Source organism: Xyrauchen texanus, chromosome 26, assembly GCF_025860055.1.
Source record: "Xyrauchen texanus isolate HMW12.3.18 chromosome 26, RBS_HiC_50CHRs, whole genome shotgun sequence".
NCBI lineage: Eukaryota > Metazoa > Chordata > Actinopteri > Cypriniformes > Catostomidae > Xyrauchen > Xyrauchen texanus.
Window position 1 is genome coordinate 20662382 of NC_068301.1, and position 23488 is coordinate 20685869.

General features: G+C 38.6%; 1 protein-coding gene across 1 annotated transcript in view; it reads right to left on the bottom strand.

Moving 5' to 3' along the window:
- Positions 1-23488, bottom strand: part of LOC127619438 (PHD finger protein 14-like) — a 144607-nt gene that overhangs the window by 46241 nt on the left and 74878 nt on the right. Inside the window, exons 15-16 of the mRNA XM_052092295.1 lie at positions 20686-20742; positions 20369-20490 (exon numbers count right to left, since the gene is read on the bottom strand). Coding sequence (XP_051948255.1) covers positions 20369-20490; positions 20686-20742 — 179 coding nt within the window. The remainder of the gene's footprint in view (positions 1-20368; positions 20491-20685; positions 20743-23488) is intronic.

The window sequence follows — 23488 nt, forward strand, 5'->3', positions numbered from 1 at the left end:
CCCAGCACGCATTGGAAGAGGGTTAGCCCCGTAGAGGTAAAAGTGAGGGAATTCTGTGCATATTCGGCCCAGGGCAAGAAGTCGTTTCAATTCTCCTGTTCACGGCTAAAGTAGCTCTGAAGATATCTGCCAATCTCTTGGTTTAAACATTCTCCCTGTCTGTTGGCTTGAGGGTGAAAGCCTGAGGCGAGACTCACATTGATGTCCAGAAAATCGGTCGATAATTACCAGTATGGTGGTGTATCCATTGGCGTTTGGCATGTCATTGACTTAATCGATGGACAGGTGGGACCATGGTCTTTGGGGTATTGGCAGTGGTTGGAGTAATCCCGTTGGCAGTTCCCTGGGGGTCTTAGATTGTGCACACACTTGACAAAACTTCACATAGCTTGTAACATCACAAATTACAGATGGCCACCAGAAGTAATTATGTACCAGAGTGACTGTTCTTTGGATGCCAGTGTGTCCTGTGCTCAATGAAGTGTGGACCTATTGGATAGTTCTCAGATGTAGAGCTTGTGGTACAAAGTGCTTGGTTGGGGGCCAGTCAGGTGGTGATAGTTTGTGCTGTTTTGCTCCTTGTATTTCTTCCACGATATCCCAACTAATCCGTGCAATGATGACAGATGGTGGTAGGATTGATCCAGGATGAGGTTGGATGTGGAAGTGAAAGTGCATCTGCTTTGCTATTCTTTCTGCCAGTGTGGTAAGGGATGATAAAATTGAACCTGGTGAAGAACAATGACCATTGGGCTTGATGTGTGTTGCCTTCATGGAAAGTAATTCCTTGTTCCCCACATCATAGTTTCGTTCAGCAGAATTTAACTTTCTGGAGAAAATTGCACAAGGGTAAAGCTTGCCTGGGGTTCTGTGATGTTGTGACAGGACCGCTCCAATCCCACAATCAGAGGCTTCTACTTCAATAACGAAAGGAAGATTGGGGTCGTGGTGTTGAAGTATAGGAGTGGTTGATAAGCTTGTCTTGAAGGAGACGAAGGCTTGGTATGCAGCGTCGTTTGATGGCAACTTGTTGGGTTTTCCCTTGAGCAATGATGTGAGTGGTGCTGCAGTGATACTGTAGTTTCTGATGATGTGGTGGTAGAAATTGTCAAAGCCCAGAAACAGCTATAGTTCACACAACATTCCTGTGTAGTTGTATCAAGGTTAATTGACGTTGCTTCTGAAACTTCAAGTTACCTGAATTCAACCCAATTCAGCAACATTGATGAAAAGCGCAATCCCCATCAGACATATTTGCATCAATTCCTGCATGAGCACATTTCCCTCAAGCGCTACTGATGTAGTGCATCCCACAAGCAACCTCCCAGACATGAGATCTGACCACAGGGAAAACCATGAAGTAATTGTGTTCACAAAAACAATGGCAAGCAAACATCTGAGTTTTTTTCTCCACTGACAGTTAGGTTTAGGGTTGGGGTTTGGGTAAGGGTTAATAAAATATGCAGTTGACTGTTTAACATAATTTACAACTATAAAACTAGCTTTTGGAGCCACTTTGGAGCTCATGTTCCCATACATTCAACAAGACTTCCAGCTTCTGTCACTTGGGACCAGTGATTCATATTTCGGTAAGCAGCAAATATTCTACCTACAGTTCCTAAATTCATAGTGCATTCAGTCTGATATTTACAAGGATCCAAAGTGTTTTCCAGGGCAACTAGTTAGTGTTATGAAAAAGACACTGTGAAAGTCTTTAGGCCTAGGACTCTCACTCATATAGACAGTTCAAACAGCAAATTCATCACTTGGGTCCAGCGCAATTTCTTGGGAAGCGACCACGTGATAGGGATCAATATAGCACAAGGCATTTAGCCATTGACTGCTGGCCGTGACAAAGTGCCCCAGAGGCTTTTTGTGCATCCCCCTCTATTGAGGGAGTGCAGCCTCTCAGCCTTTGTGAGCCTCCTTCTTTTTGATTTACTGTTAAGGTGGGAATGGTATTATTAAGAGGCCATTGTTTTACAAGGAGTAGATGCAATGAGTGGACTTACAGTGAAAGTTGGAGCACCAGACAAACGCTCTGACAGAGTAACTCTTTATTATCTCATTACCACACAGCTCACTCATTCATTCACTCTCTTATTCAAAGACAGGATGGGCATGTGGGGACATCTAACTTTGAGTAGCATGAGCCACCTGTGGGACAGCAGTGCATTTCTCTAAGTAGACAGCAGAGGGCCATGGTGTGCCAAATTCAGTGATTTAACTGCCTCTGCACACTTCCTGCACTATCTAAAATGAAAATTGTATGTCATTTTTTATAACATAACAGAAAAGAGGTGCATTAATTTCTCCTTTAGTGTTCTACTGAAGAAAAAAAAAATTGAGATTGGAATCAATTTGTGAACAAATCATTATTTTGAGTAAGTCCTTTTCAATGAACCAGTTGAACCATTCATGAATCAGACTGATCTAGATCTCGAGTCCAACTCACTGACTTAATAAACCGGTCACAGCTGTTAATATAATCAGTGGAAAAAAAACAGTTCCTCAAACAAAGCTATCAAATAGCTTCAGAAGACTTGTAATACAGCACAACTCGTATGGACTACTTTTGGCACTTAAATGATCCTTTTGTCACAGAAAAATGAAAGCACATGTGTTAAAATTTTTTATAATAATAATAATAATAATAATAATAATTATATATATATATAAATAATGACAGACTTTTCATTTTTGTGTGATCTGTTCCTTTAAATCCTGCCCCAGCGCCCTACAGTACCTCGATTCCACTCTGGACCCAATCCAGACAGTCTGTTTTGGCACCAACAGATGCAGTCCACAGATTTCTACCAGGCTTTTGCTAATTAGTTAGGCACCTCTGGGCTGTGCAAGTCATATATAAATGCACAAATAGGGGGAGTGTACTGCTTTCAGAACCATACACAGTACATGCAAATGCTGCAGTAAACAGAGTAGGATAAAAGATATTGTAGAAGCCGTAGTGTAATAGATTTTAGCTGCTTGGCCAGTCTTCCCACACTCTGCAGTCCTAGCACACAGATTTTTTCTTTTAATGGTGGTAGGGAGTGCAAACGAAAGAAAAAAAAAGCGGTGAAGTCAGCAAAAACAAATGCCGTCATTAAATCATCTCCCTGAATCCCGTGTCAGGACTGTAATAGGAAAGGCACTCATCATTGGAAAGGTTACTGCTCTTCCAGAACATTCTCCTCCCCTTCTTTTCGCTTCTCAGGATTAAACCGGAACGTGGCCGCACTGCTCGTCCCATTGGACCTCATGTACCAGGCCACTGGACTGAGTATGAGGGATTGGGGTGCTCAGTCTTTGGTCATGCCAAACTGATTCTATCTATCTGGTTCACAACAAGAGGCTCAGAGCTTCGGTGGGCTGACTTGTGTTTGTCGCCTACACAGAGCTGCAGCTTGTTCTTGTTGTCGTTGTATAAGCACAAATACTATTCGCTTACTAGCAGACACACTGGGCTTTTTGTTATGCCGTTAACTAGATTTCCCCATGAAAGCCTCTGCTCTCTCTCCCTTCCTCTTGCTCTTTGGAGAACAGGGCTTGGCACAGAGAGAAAGCTGGTGAAAAAAAAGGAAAGATGGAGGGAGAGAGTCAGGAAGAGCGTGCAAGCAGATGAGATGAGCTATAAGGTAAAAAGGAAACAAGAGAGAGAAAATGAGAAACACTAGAAAAAAACAAGATGAGTTTACATCACAAGAGAGATCATTACTTTACTCTGAGATGTGTAACAGCCTTGTGAAGTAAACAACAGATCAAGAGAATCAGTCCGTTTTTTTTTTTTTGTCCGTTCACTGACTGATGCATATTCCACACAAAATTAAAAAAATGGGGCAGAAATCACCAGTTCCAATCTGATTGGCTAACTCCTATGTGATTTCTGGGAGTTGGGGTGCATCCGTTATTATCACTCTACCTGGAAACAAAGTTATGTTTACAGAGTTGGTGTAATAAGTGCCTTTCTAATAGAAACTAATCACAGGATTTACCATAGTTTGCCATTTAGTGGCATCAAATCTTAAGCCACCTTCTCGTTGCTGAACTGTGCCATTCCATACCCATCCGGACTCATTATCCACTTTTCCACATTCGGGCCAGTGTGAACCAGGGCTATCAACTGGTCAGCCGGAGCCAATATCCTCGGGCATCGAGTCACAAGACCAAAATCAATCTGCTTTCCCACCATCGGGCCAATAGCCTGCAGTTTTGCCTTAAAACCCACCCTTAATATGCCACCCTGGTGCCAACGTCACACACAGTGCCCATTTCACAAGCAAGAGGGAAGCTCAAGCAGAGGTATCAGATTCTGGAGACTAGCTAGACCTTGAAATGAACATGGATGTGTAATGTGTCCTCGTTTTATTTTATTTTTACCCAAACAGCGGTACAGGATGTAAGCTGGTAGCTATATATGAAGGATTGGGAAAAGAGTGTCTTGGTGCTGAAGAAACCTCTGACCTGACTCAGCGAAACTTCGCCTTTGACGTTGACCCCGCCTCAATCTCCAGTTGGCCTTCTTTGGTCTAAGGGTAATCAGCAGGACAGGGCGCTTGCCTGTTATCTCCGAAGGGGCACAATGAAGCCCGGAAGTGACAGTGGGAACACAACTGGCCCTGGCACGCACTAGCCCACCCTCATTTGGCCCCATAGTGGAAATGCGACTATTGACATAGTTATGGTTCTTTTTCCACTGTGGTGCTGCGAAATCAAGAATAGAATGGACTGAGCCAGTGACCAAACGTGAGGCACCACGTCACAACAGTGGTTTCATCAGCATGGTAAGCTAACTGCCGAAAAATCTAAGCCTATATCTAAGCTTGTAATCGTACCGACCTGAACCGTGCTCAAGTGGAAATTCTACTGGTTAGTCACAGTGCTTAGAACCATTCAGCACAATGGAGGAAAAGAGCTTTTAGATATTTAGATTAAAATCTAGATTTATATAACTAGATATCAACGATTAGAGCTGTATATTTCACTTTGATTTTTGTGAAATAGTCTGTACATTTTGACATACAGAAATTTAGATCAAAGTCTTAACACATTTACTGTTATTTTCTCCAGTGTTGTCTGCACAACCATTCACGCAGACTGTGGCATCCATAATTTGAATGAGCTTACACTTTATTGCACGTCAGCCTATTATTGTGGTATCATTAATTTCAGGTTTATATTCCCTAAATGGCACATAAAAACAAAATGAACTGTGCTTGCTCGCGTTACGTGTCGGCACGATGATTTTCCCTGTCTAAGTGGGTCATTCTTGGAAAGAATAAGCTGCCAAGTGCATCAGACTTTATGCTATTACTTTAAAGTCTGCCTCTGTGAGACTAGAACGTGGCTGGCTATGGCTTGCGGAGTCGGACGCTGATGCATCCCTGGTGATAAACGAGACAACACAGCCTTTGGACTCTTGCTCCAACTTGCACGATCCATTAACTAGCTCAACTGAGAGTCATTCATCATGCTGGTAATAAGGTAAAAAAGTCAAATGTTTATTAAGGCTTGCATGATGCAAATGCATCTTGAAAGCACACTCACCCAAAAAGATGCATGGTAACGAACATACTACATATTCACAGGACATAAACTTTCACAAATGCAATGTCATTATCTCACATTTAAACATTAAAAATTAAGCATATCTAAAAAAAAATAATGAAAATGTCACATATTTACATTAAATAAATAATAAAAAAATATAAAGTTCAAATTCAAAATTTTCAAGTACAAATGAACTTTTCCATTCCAAACCATTTGGAACAAAAATGACAGCACGGCTTATGCCAGAAACACATACAAATAAAAAATAAAAAGGCAAAAAGGCTCAATACTTCGGTAAGCTTACATCACATGACTTAACAGGCAACCTGTAATCTAACAGGATCCATCTTGCAGCATTATCTCAGCAAAGCATATGCAGTATGTGTCCCAACAAACACTTACACACACACAATATTCTGTGAGCTAGGAAGGACCGCTGTAGAAAAGACAGATAAAGCTCTGGCTGAAGATACAGGGAGGGCAAGAGGTTAAAGGGTTACAGAAGTCATCCAGAGACAGAGAGATGTGTAAATCCCAGTGAAGGAAGTGTTGTGTCTGCACCAGTGTGAGTAAGCAGTTTGAGAGACCATGAGGGGAAAAGCTGTTCCCCATGGCATGAAGATAGGAGTCACATGGTACCATCAGAATGGGACGTTTGGGGCATCAAATGTCATCTGTCAGCCCTCCTGCCACATAATTAGGCAGCTAGGCTGTCAATAGTGTAATACACTGTTGTACGAGGAAATGTGTAGGAGGGTTGGGGTTCAGATACTATAAAGAGTTTCCATAGTGTGTTAGGATATCTTTTCACCACTGCAAAGATGGTGCATACGATAATGGTCAAACCAAAATACCAACACAGCCTATTTTCACAATTGATTAACTTTAGACAGACTTTGTCTTAAGTTCTCAAATTTGCACTACTGGATAAATCTCAAGAACATGTCCAGGTTGTATTTCACCCCAAATTATTTAAGATAATTAAATGATAGTTATTATTGAGAATAATGAGAATTACACAAACTTAAAAAGTTCTGAATGTTTCCAGTAAAAAAAAAAAAGAAAAGAAAAAAAAAATGTGCTTTATTGTCATTTTAATTCACAATACAAAAAATAAATACAATTAAATGGTCCCAAAATAGGGTGAATTTTCTTTTAATTTATGCAAAACATAATTTTTTTATTTGGGAGTATGACCAGGACATGCTTTTGAGAGATTCATCCAATCATTCATATGATGCTACAGTAAGAATTACAGTACATATATTACCATATTGAGATATATTGAGCTACATTATGCACAAATAGTAAAAATATCCAATCCATAAAAAAGGATCCTATTAATTCTAATTTCTACTTTCTAATCACTTTTAACCATATAATTCACACAGCACAAACAAAAGACAGCAAATTAAAGAAACAAAAGCATTAAGACCATTAAGAGCATTAATAATAAAAAGCAATTAAGACAGAAGACACAGTTAGCTTTCAGAAAGAGACAGAGGAAAAAGACTCGCTAAGCAAAACGCAAGTCCAGGAGGCCCTGAGAGGGTTTGGGCCAGATGACAGCATGCTAAAATGATGAAAAGGCCAAAAATCTGAGATCCGGCTTAATCCACAGCGCAAGAGTAGAGTACGTGATCCCCAAACCAGTGTCATTGTTCATGTATTCCGGAAAGAATGAACTGTATGGCGGCCCTATAGGTGAGTATGTGATTCCAAACTGGCTAACTGAGTATCCTCTCATAAAGTCTGTTTATAATGTCCAATCAGGGATGATCTTGCCCCTAATGCAAACGCAAATTGAAGCTGGTCATTGTTTATAAATTAGTCCATATATGATAGTCGGACCATCGTTTAACCATGATCAAGTCCTTTGCACGGTCCGCTTTGGGCAGAGGACGGTCGAAGGTGGCGGTCAGAGGTGGCCATCTGCGACTCCTCCTCGACCCGAAACGCCACTCTTCAAACGAGTTAATTTGCCTCTCCCTCTCTTTCTCTCCCTGTCTCTCTCTCATCTGTCCTTTTCTAGGGAAGGGGGGAAGAGGTGGTGCCCGGCTCTCACAACCTGTTCAATGCAAAGATAGAAAGAGTCAGGGCAACACACCTCACACCATAGCTGAGGCCAAATACCGGCTCTAACTATCCGATGTAGCATGATGTTATTAAACATTGCATAACAACAATACCAGTCAAAAATTTGGACGCAACTGCTCATTCTTCATTATGACCATTTTTCACATTTTATAGCAATAAAAAAGTCTAAACTATGTAATAAGACAAATGGAAGTACAGGAAATACGTAGAAACTATACAGGGTCAGAAAATAACCTGAGCTCGGGGCAAAAAAGCCATCCAAAATGACAAAAATGCCAACGAAATTCAGAATGTGGAGTTACAAATGCCACCATAATTAATCCCTCTGTTTTGCATTTGTATTCTAGACCTAATTAAATAATTATTGAAATGGATAATTTATCATAACAAACTGATTTAAGACTTCAGTAGTATTTGACATAAAAGTATTAACACCTCAAATGTGATGTGGTCACATGCATTTTTAAAGGTATTTACACTTGTTCACTTCATGCGTTTTACTTATAAACTCAGCAAATAAAGAAACGTCCTCTCACTTGCAACTAGCTAATTTTACATGTGTAAATATTTGTATGAACATAAAAAGATTCAACAAATAAGACATAAACTGAACAAGTTTCACAGACAAGTGACAAACAGAAATGGAATAATGTGTCCCTGAACAAGATACTAACAGTCAGTATCTGGTGTGGCTACCAGCTGCATTAATATTGCAGTGCATCTCCTCCTCATGGACTGCACCAGATTTGCCAGTTCTTGCTGTGAGATGTCACCCCACTCTTCCACCAAGGCACTTGCAAGTTCCAGGACATTTCTGGGGGAAAGGCCCTAGCCCTCACCCTCCAATCCAAAAGGTCCCAGATGTGCTCAATGGGATTGAGATCCGGGCTCTTGGCTGGTCATGGCAGAACACTGACATTCCTGTCCTGCAGAAATCACACACAGAATGAGCAGTATGGCTGTTGGCATTTTCATGACAGGATGAGCCTGCAGGAAGGGTACCACACGAAGGAGGAGGATGTCTTCCCTGTAACGCACAGCACTGAGATTACCAGCAATGATAACAAGCTCAGTCAGATGATGCTGTGACACACCGCCCCAGACCATGACGGGCCCGCCACCTCCAGAGTACAGACCTCGGTGGAACGCTTATTCCTGCAATGATAAATGCAAGTCCAACCATCGCCACTGGTGAGACAAAACTGCAACTCATCAGTGAAGATAACGTTTTGCCAGTCATGTATGGTCCAGTGAATATGGGTTTGTGCCCATAGGCGACGTTGTTGCCGGTGATGTCTGGAAATGACCTGCCTTACAACAGGCCTACAAGCCCTCAGCCTCTCTCAGCCTATTGCGGACAGTCAGAGCACTGATGGAGGGATTGTGCATTTGTGGTGTAACTCGGGCAGTTGTTGTTGCCATCATGTTCCTGTCTCGCAGGTGTGATATTCGGATGTACCGATCCTGTGCATGTGTTGTTTCACGTGGTCTGCCACTGCGAGGGCGATCAGCTGTTCTTCCAGTCTCCCTGTAGCGCTGTCTTAGGTGTCTCACAGTACAGACATAGCAATTTATTGCCCTGGCCACATCTACAGTCCTCATGCCTCCATGCAGCATGCCTAAGGCACATTCACACAGATGAGCCTGGGCATCTTTCTTTTGGTGTTTTTGAGTTCCACAGATGCATGTTCATTAATTGCTTATGGTTCATTTAAAAAGCATGGAAAACATTGTTTATACCCTTTACAATAAAGATCTGTGAAGTTATTTGGATTTTTACAAAATTATCTTTAAAATACTGTGTCTTGAAAAAGGGACGTTACATTTTTTTGAGTTTATATGGCTTGAATAGCCAAAGGCATTTACACTTGACCGAGTTTGAATGGAATGCATCTCAAACCCCCTCCAGAGGACTTACATTGGTCTCAAATCCGTCTTAGAGGGCATTTGCACTTGGTCTTTTAATGATCGGATAGCTTTCCGATCAGCAAAAAAGCTGAGGCATCTTTTTGTGATCCAATCACAAAACGTTTCAGACCCCATTTAGACTTGTATTTAGTGCTGACAACTTGTGATAAGATCACCAAAATATCTTAGGGCGTACTCACACTAAGCCCAGTTGCCTTGCACCGTGCCCACGCATGATTGTCCCCCCTCACCACTCCCCAGCTGGCCTGCACTCACATTGCACTTAATGTTCCAGGACTCATTACAACACAACTTTTTGTTTTGAAGACAAGAGCTGCCAAAGTGCATTCCGTACCTTCAGATACTGTACCTGCAGTTTTTTCAGCTTCTCAAATCATTGCTCAATGGTTCTTTGGTATTCACGAGCACAAAGGAAGTCCCAAATTAAACCAAATATTTAATATTTCTTGTGTGTTCAGTTGTTCCTGTATACTCTCGTCTGCCCAAATTTCCATTAAACACTGCACCTATGCTGTAAACCCAAGTGATCCCTTAGCCCAATCGTATCACTGACATCAAGTTTCGAATTCCATGCTCGGACACGTTTAGCGATCACACTAGATGCGTACCGTGCCTGAGCCAACTGAACCATGCCCGAGCCCTCCTCTTCAAGCGGGCCAAAGAACGGTTCAGCATACGGAGCAATCACACTAGTCAAACGCGAACTAGACTTTGGGGGTCAAACGTGCTTGGGCACGGTACAGATTGCCTAGTGTGAGTACACCCTTAATCATCTTAATACCACGTGTAAACAAGGTCTTAGGGGGTATTTATTTACACTTCTTTACTTCATGCATTTTTGCAGATTGGAAAGCCATCCGATCATGAAAAGACCCAATAAATGCCCTCCAAGACGAATTTGAGATGCATTCCATTCTAAACCCAGTCAAGCATAAATATATCTGGCTGTTCAAGCCACATATGTAAACTTTACTCCACCCAAAGAGCATTGCGTCAGCATGGGGAAAATGGGAAACACAACAGTTGTTAAATAGTAGTCGCAAAGGGCTTGTGTCACATAATAAATAATATCAAATTAAGAAATGGATGCACATTGTAGGAGGGACATAACTTTTTTATCTAATGCAGATCACTGATGAAATGAAATTTGATGCACACAAAGGGAAAAATACACAGCACACACACACACACACACACACACACACACACACACACACACACACACACACACACACACACACACACACAAATAAATTGAATGAGATCCACAAATAAATGTAAGGTGTTTTGCTAAAATGAAATGAATTCACAAATAAAAATAATGAGATTTACAAATATATGTTAGTTTCACAAAAATAAATTGAATATACAAAAAAATACATTTTGCAAATATGAAAATAATGTACAAATATATATTTTAACTCACAAACACAATTCTTTCCAGCATTCATTTGTGGATCGCATGCTACGTATTTGTGAGTTCTGAAACATTTATTGCACGGGAGCTGCAGGCAATCCACAAATAGGTGAACTCCACCCATCGTCTACTCAAGCCAATCAGAAAACGTTCAAAATACTCAGAGCAATCATAGCACGTTCTATCTTTATCCAATCATGCTTCGTTTTACTATCAGGGCAGGACCGGAGGCACAGCGCTCTCATGAGCATGGAATCAAGTACATACCGATAAGGTCCAAGGCCGCAAACTCTAAGAAACAGATGCCATCAGAGGAATACTGTGACTTAAGGTTTGTATAATTTTCTTTCAGTTATAAACATGTGTAGTGTCTGGTTAAATATCGACAGCTGAAAATGACCCATTTGTAGAGAGTCCTGAAAATTAGCTTTATAGCTAACCTGGCTGACTATATGAGTCTGCTACTTTAATTGTAACCAAGTTTCTAGACTGAAATACCTAGCTAATTAATGGAAATGTATGTATGTGTAGTCAAAACCTTTACTCTTAATCTTACATGGCAGATCCAAACAGACACACTAGTAGACACTACAAAAGTCTTGATCTTATGATCTTAGGAGCACAAATTAATTCATACCCTATATTACACAGTGTACAAGATCTACTATGCCAATAATTTGGTTTCACATTATGTTAATGTATAAAAAAAATTATAATTAATAAATCAAAAATTTTTTTAGCACTTACTTCTATGGCAGACTAGGGCTGCAACTAATTATTATTTTGATAATTGACTAATCTAACGATTATTCGGATGATTATTTCATTGATTAATCATTAGCTTATAACTGACTATTCAGCTTGTGCCCGACTTAAAAGGTTGTATTAAACATGAATGAGGCAAAATAATCTTTTAAAAATATATCTAAATGACATTCACTGCATCCCAAGTTTAAAAAGTAAAAATTCACAACAAAAAATATCGTAATCAAGAGATTTTGTTTTCCACATTTTCTCTAAAACCTAGTATAAATATCTTAAATGTTGCTTCTCGGGTTAATTTATCTTGTTTTAAGTAGGCTGTTTTTAGATATTTTAAAATATTAAATATTGTATTCAACATTCTCCAATAACAATTTTTTCTTCTGCAGTATAGCTACTAATGTAAATGTACATTATTTTAAAGGAGTTTTAGACATTATTTTTGGAAACCAAGCCAAAAAATACTGATCAAAACTTGATCAAATACTTTTTTGCACTGTATAATGGGCTAAGACTACACTCTCTCACCATTATTTTCCCATCGATCCATCTTTAACACAGAAAAACAAACTCGATCTTCTTAATAGAGCTGTGTATCGCCGATTTACTTCACAATAAGATACACACGTGACACATAGGCTACAGCATATTATGATTCAATACATCGCAATCCATCATGTTATTAATCTAGCTACAGCAAACACGCATGAGGGACAGGAGTTCCCGCGCCAGAGGGTGCCTCAGTCGGAGTTTCAATCTCCCCCCTTCATGCGACTCATAGACATGGCGCTGACCGCACAAAGAAATTAATTTCTTATTATTTGAACTTTAATAAAGGATGTATTAAAGATATAATGCCAGGTTGTTTGCTTTTTAGATGCTCTGACATGCAGGTTTTGCTTAAGATGAATGCAAAATCCGGCTCTGCTTTATTCAGTACCGCCGCTCCCTAAAAGCAGCTATGCAGTCTGCGTAGGGCACCATCTTACCATAGGAGGGCACCAGAAAGTCCACCGGCTGCCCTTACTCGCATGTTATACGTTATTCAAGGACCCGAAAGCAGTTGCGGATCAATCACAATCACAGTTTTCACACGTCTTTGTACATGTAACTAGGACGATCTGCGCATGTTCTGTACTGACGCAGTAATGGCGTGTCATGCACACATCACACTTTTATCACAGTGGCCATATTTGTGACCATCAGCATTAAGAAGCAACCGCAGTGAATGGAGAAACATCTGTGAAACGACATCAATAAAAGCATCCAAATGTTGCTTTTGATACATTACAAGTGTCAGGAAAAGTGTGTACAGGTCTGAAGTCAGCAGAAATGTTGCCAGATCCGTGGACATTTATATAACTTTTATTCACAATTCATCTCCAGACGCTGGCGAGTATGACGTGTGACTGGCGAGCGCACCTACACACACCCAAAGCAATATCACCGTATATCACCATGGTGAATATACGCATTTTACTGCATTACCATGACAACTTATGTGGACGTGATAGCAAAAGCGATTTGAGGAAAAATTATATTTTTCCTGCAGTGTGAACAAAGCCTTTATGTAGTGTTCATGTACACAGTATGTTCGGAATCACTGATTACACAAAGTGTCCATGTAAACGCAGACAACAAACACAACGACAGAGGCAAGCAGTTGGGTAGTGAGTGTAACTCACAAGCACACACAACGAACTGGCAACAAACAACAGAAACGAGAGTTATATAGGGAGAGAATATTAATGGCATGTGCACTGCTAATCAATGAGCTGTACCTTCAGTGTCTCCATAGAAATGCTGATTACACTCACCAAGTGACACCTGAACACACATGAGGAAGGGGAAAACACACACACAGAACAAACCTGACAAACTTACTGGGGCCATGACAAAATGACAGATTTTTTGGTTAACACAATCCCTGGACCCACCTATATCTGTCACGAGCCACAATACATCAATCACTATGCTACTGTGTTACTGCAGGATTAATGTGTTGCTTAGATATTTACAAAAACAAGATATTTATTGTCGTGTGGCTTTCTCTAGTGGACAAAGAGTAAAACTGTATTTCTCCATTTTTCTAAAAAAGCAGTTGTAAAAATAGCTATTACACCCTGCTTGTGTATAGTAATTTCCATAATCCTCAGCCATTCCCAATACAAGTTATAACATGCTGAAATTGTATTGGCCATTTGCAGTGATTCTTACGAATATGTTACCATTTGAACAAAAGAAGATGCATATTTAATTTGAACTTTGTCGCTCAAAAGGCTGCGAAGTTATGACAGTTTTTTAGTATTGTACAAAATTTTGCTGGCATCTTCTAAACATCCAGCTGTGTACTATGTGTACCAAGTTTGATTACGTTTGGTGTTTGCGTAGAGTAAATATTGATTAATTACTCAAATTACGTTAAACCAAAGGAATTGTGCCTGAGTAGTGGGGGGATTTGGAACCATCCAGCCAATTTGGGATCTGTATGACTTATGGTCTCTGACGCCCAGACAGAAATATAATAATAATAATAATAAATATAGCTGCAAGCAGCAATTTTCGTGGTTCAAGCCTTTTAAGAACTTTCAAAGTATGCAAAGAAGGTATGCATTTGTATATGAACTTTGTAAGTTGCTGAATTGGCAAACTGGTGTTAAATATGACTCTGGCGTATTGTCTTCAACGGTCCTGAAACAGGATAATTGTTATGGTGGTGTTATGTTATTAAATTTTAAACTTTTTAACTGTTATAAAGCCACAAAGCACCCAATCTCCTGAAAGGTTTTTAGAAATATGAATATTTATTTTAGGAATTATAGGCTTTTGGATACACTTGGTTAAACCCATATGAACTACAACCCCTAAATAATTACATAAATAACTAAAGTTCAACTTTTCTTTGATAATTAGTGACCTAGGGAGTCCTAGATGCAGTTCACCATAGCAGGTAACACTGGATAATATACAATAATGTACACACCATTTATAAAGCCATTTTTCACAGAAATTTGATTGGCTTCTGGTGGCCAGGTCATATTCTAGATTTTGTTAGCAATTGGCCCCTACTAGAGGCATACCAATTTTCAAATTCATTGATAATACAGTACCAGAGTTATGAGCATTTTGTAGTTGTAGCGCCCCCATTGGCTAATTTTTTCATGCAGACTCAAAATATGTTGCTGTATATGTGTATCAAGTTTCGTAACATTTGCCGTTTTCGCTTGGTAGATATTGGTCAGGCATCGTCTATTTTGTACGTTTTGACCAATATCTCATATCTTTGCAATGCTTCGATGAATCAAAATTCCTTTTTGAGGGTTCATAGTAGACACACCAATTTTTTGATTATACAGATATACATTTTGTAGGTCTTGGAATTAGAGGAAAAAATTATTTTGAGATTATTCAACTCTGTTGAAGAGTTATTAGTGAAAGCATAAATGTCCTTGTTATAGCGCCACCTTGTGGGTGATTTACGTAGATCTTTTTACACAGCCTCACTCTGACACTGTCTAAAAATATCTCAAGTTTTCGCAAACATCCTGCTAGAACAACTTCTCCCAACGATCCAGGAGCAATTTGGTGATGATCCGTGCACTTTCCTGCATGATGGAGCACTATGTCACAAGGCAAGAGTGATAATGAAGTGGCTCAGAGATTATTACATTGAAATTTTGGATCCGTGGCCAGGCAACTCCCGGATCTTAATCCCATTGAGAACCTGTGGTCAATCCTCAAAAGGGTAGTGGACAAGCAGAAGCCCACAAATTGTGATCAACTCAGCCATCAGTCAGGATTTGGCCCAGGTTGCTGATATCCAGCATGCCAGAGCGAATTGCAGAGGTTATGAAGAATTATACCAATTTCTGTAACGGTCAAGGAGGAGGTAGAATATGTATATTGTAGGGCTTGACTCAAGATATCAGAGGGACAAAATATTTTGATTCTAGCCCTTACAGTTGCAGAGATATGAGCTAAAGATAAAAAAAATATATATATTATTGTGCCACCTAGGGTCAGATGGGTGTGCGTTTGTGCTCCTGAGTAGTGGGTGGGATTTGGGACCATCCTGCCAAGTTTGGTTTCTCCACGACTTATGGATTCTGACACCCAGACACTTTTAGGGCAGAAACAAAATATAGAATAAGAAAAAGAAAATCAGTACAATTACAATAGTGTTCCAGCAGCTTCGCTGCTTGGGCCCATAATACAAATAATAAGAAAATAGGAACAAATACAATAGGGTTCCAGCACCTTCGGCGCTTGGACCCTTAATTAAAAGAGTTTTATTCTCTGCATCACAAAAAAATGGAAACAGTTCTGGGACTTTTGTGCTAGTTGTGGTAAGACATCACAAAGGTCCATGGCCCAATCTTGTTTGTATAGCATGTTCTTTTTCTATACAGTAATGGACTTGTTTTTAACGTGTAACTATTATTTTTTCCAATTGTTTGAGCGAAATGCTCTTACCCTGACAAAGAGTTTCCGTCCCAGACAACTGATACAACACCATGACGAGGCAATAAGGCAAAATGTCAGCACTCCAGTTGTAATGTTCAATTCCAGTGTTTGTGTGTGTAAAATGTACTCAAAGTGAATGTTTTTTTGAAGTTACATGAATGACAACCTGTAATTTGTAACCAAAAAAGCATGCCTTTTAGCCAACAGATTTGCTTAAAAGAAAGAAGAAAAAAAAAAACAGACACTCTTTAAAACCTACTAACATCAAAATGCCTTCATAGGCATTTGAGAACTCAATAAAAGATTTGTCAACTAAATTATAAAAAATATTTTGTCAAATGAGATGTCATAATTTGTACTAATATCCATGTTGTTCCAAAACCAAACAACTGACTTTCTTCTGTGGGAGGAATTCAAACGAAGATATGAGGAATAATGATAGGGACTGACAGCCTTGCTTTCATTTCAGCTTCATTAGCAGCACCTACATTTTACACAGTATTTTCATATTCCACAGAATAAACTAAATTGTACAGGTTTTTAAAAAAACTTGAGGGTGAGTAAATTACAGAATTTTCATTTTTAAATAAGTCAACCCAAAGACAATGTTACAGTTAATTTAAATGTTGTATTGCACTTTCAATTCTAGACATGACATTGTAACAAAATAAATTAAATAAAAAAAAATAAAGAATCTAATATTACACATTTTAAAAGGTGTCCTGTATTGAAGCTGGAAACAATGAGTTTAGGAGCAGGTGAGTTAAGTGCTCAAAGTTGATGGGCAATACACAGAGGAAACATCTGAAAAAGATGGCAATAACCGATGAGACAATTATCACTGTCAGAACTAGGGGTGTGACGGTTATTATATAACCGTGAGACCGACGGTTATAGTTGAAAACCGTCATTAGAACTCCATAACCGCCAAAACCGTGTAATTAAAATATTTTTTTACAAAAAAAAAAAAATAATCATAGAGAATGTTTAAATACTAATTAAAAACAACAGTTTAACTTTAACTTTTAAACGCGCAATCCAACGGACCACTGAGGCGGCGCGGCACATTACTTTCTAGAGCAATTAAATAGGCCTACACTGTCCGCCTGTTTTGTTATATACATCCCTAATAAAGTGCCTATAATATTTCTATTCTGAAATAATATCGGCATTATAATTATTATGACTATGATATGATGAATGATTTTTCATTAGGCTATTTTTGGTGCGCATACGCACAGCGCGTGATCACGTGGCGCATGGGAGCGGACGCGCTGCCTGCTGCAGTAGCCGTCACTTTACATGTGAGAACTTCGTGAAGAAAGGTAAAACAGATGGATCTCGTTGCGAAAAATAATGTTACATCGCCTATATGGGCACATTTCGGGTTTAAACCAGATGGCAACGGAAAACCAGAAAATCTTGATGAGCCTGTGTGCAGAATATGCGGAAAGACGGTATTTGTTACAAATGCCAACACCACCAATCTCCGTAACCATCTGAAGATTAACCACCCCGCGGCTTAGTGAACATGTTGGTGTTTCTGTCACGGAACTTGGAAGTCGAAAAAGATTAGGACTTTAAAATGTCATTGCACTTTTTGGTTTCCTGAATTTAGTTAGTTTAATTAAGTTATTATTACAACAGTCGTTCTTTGTTTTTTAAAAGGTAGATTTTATCATTTATTCTTTATTTAGTAATTTAGGCCTAGTCATTAATTTTTATGCAGCTCTTATAGAATTTAATTAGCCTATTTTTTTAAAGGATTTGTTTACTGTGTGTGATTTATTTAAAACAAAGCACGTTCATTGCAATTTTATTTTTATGTTAAGTATTTGTTTAGCTACTGTGTGTTCACTGCTAATAGTCCAACTGTTCATTTTAAATAAACATAGAGCAAGTAGCTAATCAGTGTCTGCTCGTTTATTCAAACTAAGTTTTCCTTCGCACTCGCCCCGGCGGTTATGTTATGAACCGTCACATTTGACTCAAGTCATAACCGTCATCACCAATTCTGAAACCGGCACACCCCTAGTCAGAACATGAAGCTGTATTTTAGAAAAGGACCCCGATAATAGTACCTCCTAAAACAATCACACAAAAGTGCAAAAATGCAAAATTCTATAAATATTACCTTACCACTGCTTTTATTAAATACATTAACATAATGTGAAACCAAATTATTGCCATAGCAGATCTTGTACACTGTAATACAGGGTATTCATTTATGGTTTGTGCTCCTAAGATCATCTAATATGATTAATGTTTTATAAAGACACTATTTTTCCTACTGACTTTTGTAGTGTCAACTAGTCTGTTTAGATCTGCCATGTAAGATTAAGAGTAAAGGTTTTGACTACACATACATACATTTTCATTAAGTAGCTAGGTATTTCAGTCTAGAAACTTGGTTACAATTAAAATAGCAGACTCATATAGTCAGCCAGGTTAGCTATAAAGCTAATGATCAGGACACTCTACAAATGGGCAATTTTTCAGCTGTTGACATTTAACCAGACACTACACATGTTTATAACTGAGACAAAATTATATAAACCTTAAGTCACAGTATTCCTCTGATGGCATCTGTTTCTTAGAGTTTGCGGCCTTGGACCTTATCGGTATGTACTTGATTCCATGCTCATGAGAGCGCTGGACACTGGTCCTGCCCTGATAGTAAAATTAAGTGTAATTGAAGATAGAACCTGCTAAGATTGGTCCGAGTAATGTGGCCATTTTCTGATTGGCTTGAGTAGACGATGGGTGGAGTTCACCTCTCGCAAAATAAATGTTTCAGAAGTCATACATGCACAGCAAGCGATCCACAAATGAGTTGTTTGTGAGTTAAAACATATATTTGTAAATCATTTTCTTATTTGCTAAACTCATTTGTTTGTGAATTCAATTTATTCTTGTGAAACTCCTTAAATTTATTTGTGGATCTCATTCAATTTATTTGTTAACTATTTTTTATATCTTTCCATTTGTATGTTAATTAGAAACAATTCTAACCCCATACTTAAATGGTTGTTGTACTCCGTTTGATCACTCGATTCAGTAAATTTTACATTGCGCCTCGAGAACAGAAACAGAAAACAGGCCATTAGAATCATCATGGTGCAGCTCAATGGTTGCTCGGGAAAACTGTGGATAGCGAAGAATTGAAGATTGGGTTTATATCCGTTTGGCGGAGACACATTGATGTGACCAAGTGTAAACGGAATGTGCTTACTCAATCAGATAGCAATCTGATCAGTAAAAATGCCTGAAGTGACCAAGTGTAAATAACCCTTTAGATTCTTTAAAGTATCCATCATTTGCCTAGATAACAGCTCTGCACACTCTAGGCATTCTCAACCAAATTCACAAGGTGCCACCTGAGATGCTTTTTACAAAGTATTAAAGGGGATCTCATGTATGCTGGCCACTTGTTTTTCTGCTCTTCCTTCAATGTTCATTAGTTAGAAAATCTTAGAGGAAATTCGTTTGTAGACACAATTTATTTTTGTCTACAAACTAATTTTAAAAACTTAAGAATAAGCCTTTTAATAAAAAAAAGATTTAAATATTTCCAAACTTCTGACTGGTAGTATGTATCTCCTAGTCAATGCATTGTAAAAGCTTTAAGGCTTGTCTGAAATACATGTAACTTTCACTCAACCTTATATTTAACTTTAAATTTCCAAAACAGCTTTTCATGAAGTGGCAACTGTTTGCCATTTTTATTATGTGAGTGTCAATTATAAGACTTTTAGCCAATATTTGCATATATTTTAGTTAAACATAACAAGGCTATGACATTAAAAAGCATGATGAGGTATTAAAGAAAGAAAAAAATACAGGATAATTGATTTGGATCTGGTGCTTACATTAAAATAATCCTGTTTGAGGGAACCAAAGCATCAAACTTGGGGCCAAGTGATGACAGTAAATCAGAGAGCTCATTACTGCCAAACCAAGTGAGCAAATACATGTGGCAGCCAAATAGAGAGGGCCATGTAGAGCTGGTACTGACATACACATGCATGGTAGAGTCCTTAAAATGAAGCCTGAACTTTAATCATGAGGAGAATACAACCCCCCTCCCAGATCAAACACACCCTCATACGCACAGATGCTCAGAGACACGCAGCGCACAGGCTTACCCACCTCACTAGGTTTTCATTGTCACCCGGGCCCTTGCAGGTGGTGCATTCTGTCCGCGAGTCATCAGCTTTGGGCCTTTTCTGTGGAGTAGTCTGCCTCTGTCTGCGCTCCCTCTGCGACGGTTCCTATGGAAACACAAGCTATTAGTGGTGAGTTCCATGTGTTTGAATGAAGCTGGTGAGTGGAGAGGGCTGAGATTGCTGTGTAAACATACACAAGCTGTCTTCCTTCATCACGCTATCTAAATATTAGAGGTAGATGAATGAGATAGACAGTCTTAAAGGAGTGTGGGGTAAAAGGAGGCAGAAGTCAAAGCTCACCTCAATCTTTTCCTCCTCGCAGATGGACGTTCTCTTCCTTTTTTGTCCTCTGGTTCTCTGGATTAGGAAAAATGACATTTGGTGGTATCATAATAATGAATACTTCACTTTTTAAAGACAACAAATTAGATTCTTATTAAAGCTCGTGGCTTTGAGATTCATGTATTTTTGATGAGTCATATCATTCAATTATTAAGGCTTAAACTCTTAACATTTAAAAAATAAAATCAATAAATTATCCTATACAATTCTCATTAAACAATATTCCACCAAGAAATAAGTACATAATATAAAATATAAAAAAAGCTAATGAACAATTATGGAAGCCCTAAAGTGCAAGGTGAAAAATAAAAATAAATAACATCAAGCGATATGACTCATCTTAATAAAAAGTTAAGTAATATTAAGAATTGTTGGGGTTGTTTTAAAATAGCAAAACAATTGAAACATTACACATAATGTTACAACTGCAAATATCTATGGTTGGAAACACAAGATAATTTAAATTAGCTGCCAATTAGTTTAAAAAAAATAAAATAAAAACTAGACCGAACACCCCCCAAAAAAAGAAAAATCAGATGGACAGGAAAAATAAAGACGGCAAAATTACCAAAGAAGCACGTCAATAATAGAAACAGGCCATATGTCAAATACAAATTATTGCAATTTGACAACTACAACTACATTGCAGATCTAGTTTGGTTGCGTTTAACATAGTGTTTAACCAGGGGTGTCCAAACTACGGTCTGCGGGCCATTTATGGCCCCGCCAACTGCTCCGATGTAGTTGAGATTTTTTAAATAGAATGAAATTTGGCCTGCTATTGGGAAATGATATGTGGGAAATTCATATTCTGAACACTAGATGACGCTATCATGTAGGCCTACAGCTACATTTCACAGCGTATTGTCTCCACTAGTGTATACTCTTTGCAGTCGCCATCATCTTCATCCACTGACACACTTCAACAGGAGTATGGAAAACTCTAAATTTCCAGGTATGAAGAGTCACACAAAAAGAATGATACGTTTGTAACAGTACTGGTATCAGGTCAGTTACTTTGCCCATGTATTCATTCTTGTTAAAATTTCCCGATATCACACATTGTAAAACTGTTGTTGTGCAGTGCGAGCAGCCGCAACAAATGTATTGAGTGCGCACAGAGATGGCAAGCACAGTCTCTCAAAACTTCCTATGTTGGGAAGTTTATTTAATTGTTGTGAATTGGTTCATTTTGATGTTTCCTTGAAACAAGAAAAAGTATTCACTGGCATCCCAGCAACACTTGAGAGCGAGAACATAAGAGAGAGTGCTCAGCTTGCAGTCTTACAGATGCACTTCAAACAAATAAAAGGAACCGCAATCATTTTAATCAATTAAGGGGCCAAGCGGATCTGGCCCCCTTTAGAAAAAGTTTGGACACCCCTGCAGAGCTCCAGACTGCGACTAAAATGGTCTCAAATGCGACCGAATACAATTGATTTTTACAACAATTTAAAATCTAGTCGCCACTGGCGACAGTCGGGTTGTGTGCATTCATATGCGGTTTCATCAGATATCATCTTGTGAGTTATTGAATACATTTTTAGAGCAAGCCAGTGTGTCTTGTGCCTTTCTGTTGTGATGACGAGCTCACTGCTGCACTGCACGCAACAATAAACCCAGTGTGAGAGAGTCGTGAACAAATGACTCTTTTGAACGGGCTTTTTCATGAATCACCCAAAAAGAACTTAGGTTTTGAGATCAGGAACTCAGATTAGTTTGAATCAGATTCACTTTCTCAATGAATCAGCCATCAGTGAGCTCACAACTGGGAGCGCAAACATTTCAAAATAAGAGTCACAAGTGTATTTCAGATTTATTTATAATTATAAGTCCCAATGAATGATTGGGATTGGAGTAGCACAATTTACTGCATCTGAAATTACTCTCAATTTGCACTCTTGTAGTCTCTGATAACCGTAAAGAAAGATTAAGGCAATATTTTAAAACAATTTAAATTATATATATATATATATATATATATATATATATATATATATATATATATATATACTTATAGATAAGTGAGGGTATTGTACACAACTATTACACAAGGTGCAAACATTCATTGATGCTTAAGAATACAACACGTGCATACTACACTGAAAATATCAGTAATGTAGAATCTGCAGTACTAAATAAAATATTTTATTTATTTTCTTTAAATAAATTAAGAAAGGGTTGTTAACATTTGAGACAAAAGGGAATGCAAACTTATCTTCTCAACTATACTGTTTATTAAGCCTCCGATTAATGGGTTATCAGCCGTCATCCTTTTCTTCGGCTTTCTATATTGGTTCTGAACAGCAATCTAAATCGAGCAATTCTGTGATTTGGTGACTAAAAACAGCCATTTGGCTCCTTAATGTTTCAGTTTAGGAGCCAATGTCTCCTAAGTCATTTTTTTAGTCTGGAGCCCTGCCCTGGTCTAAACACTAGCTCACTTAGGTTGAAATAACTGAAGTCATAAACATAATAAAAAAATAAAATCACCATGCACTTCATGGTTTTAATAAAAACATGTAAAATTTGATTTGAAAAGCCGCTCAGTTAGGTAGATTGTATGGTAATGTGATGCTGTTCAAGCCCTGTGGCACTAAGCTGAACAGAACAAAGTTTACGCTCTCCATGAGTAAACAGCTCATATATAGCAGCTGGTGACTTGCAGCTCACTGTAGCTGCTACAGATGTCAAACAGTGGTGCTTCCCTCTAATCCAAATCTCTCATTCAGTCCGTCTCCCCCTTGTGTAACATAGAGGG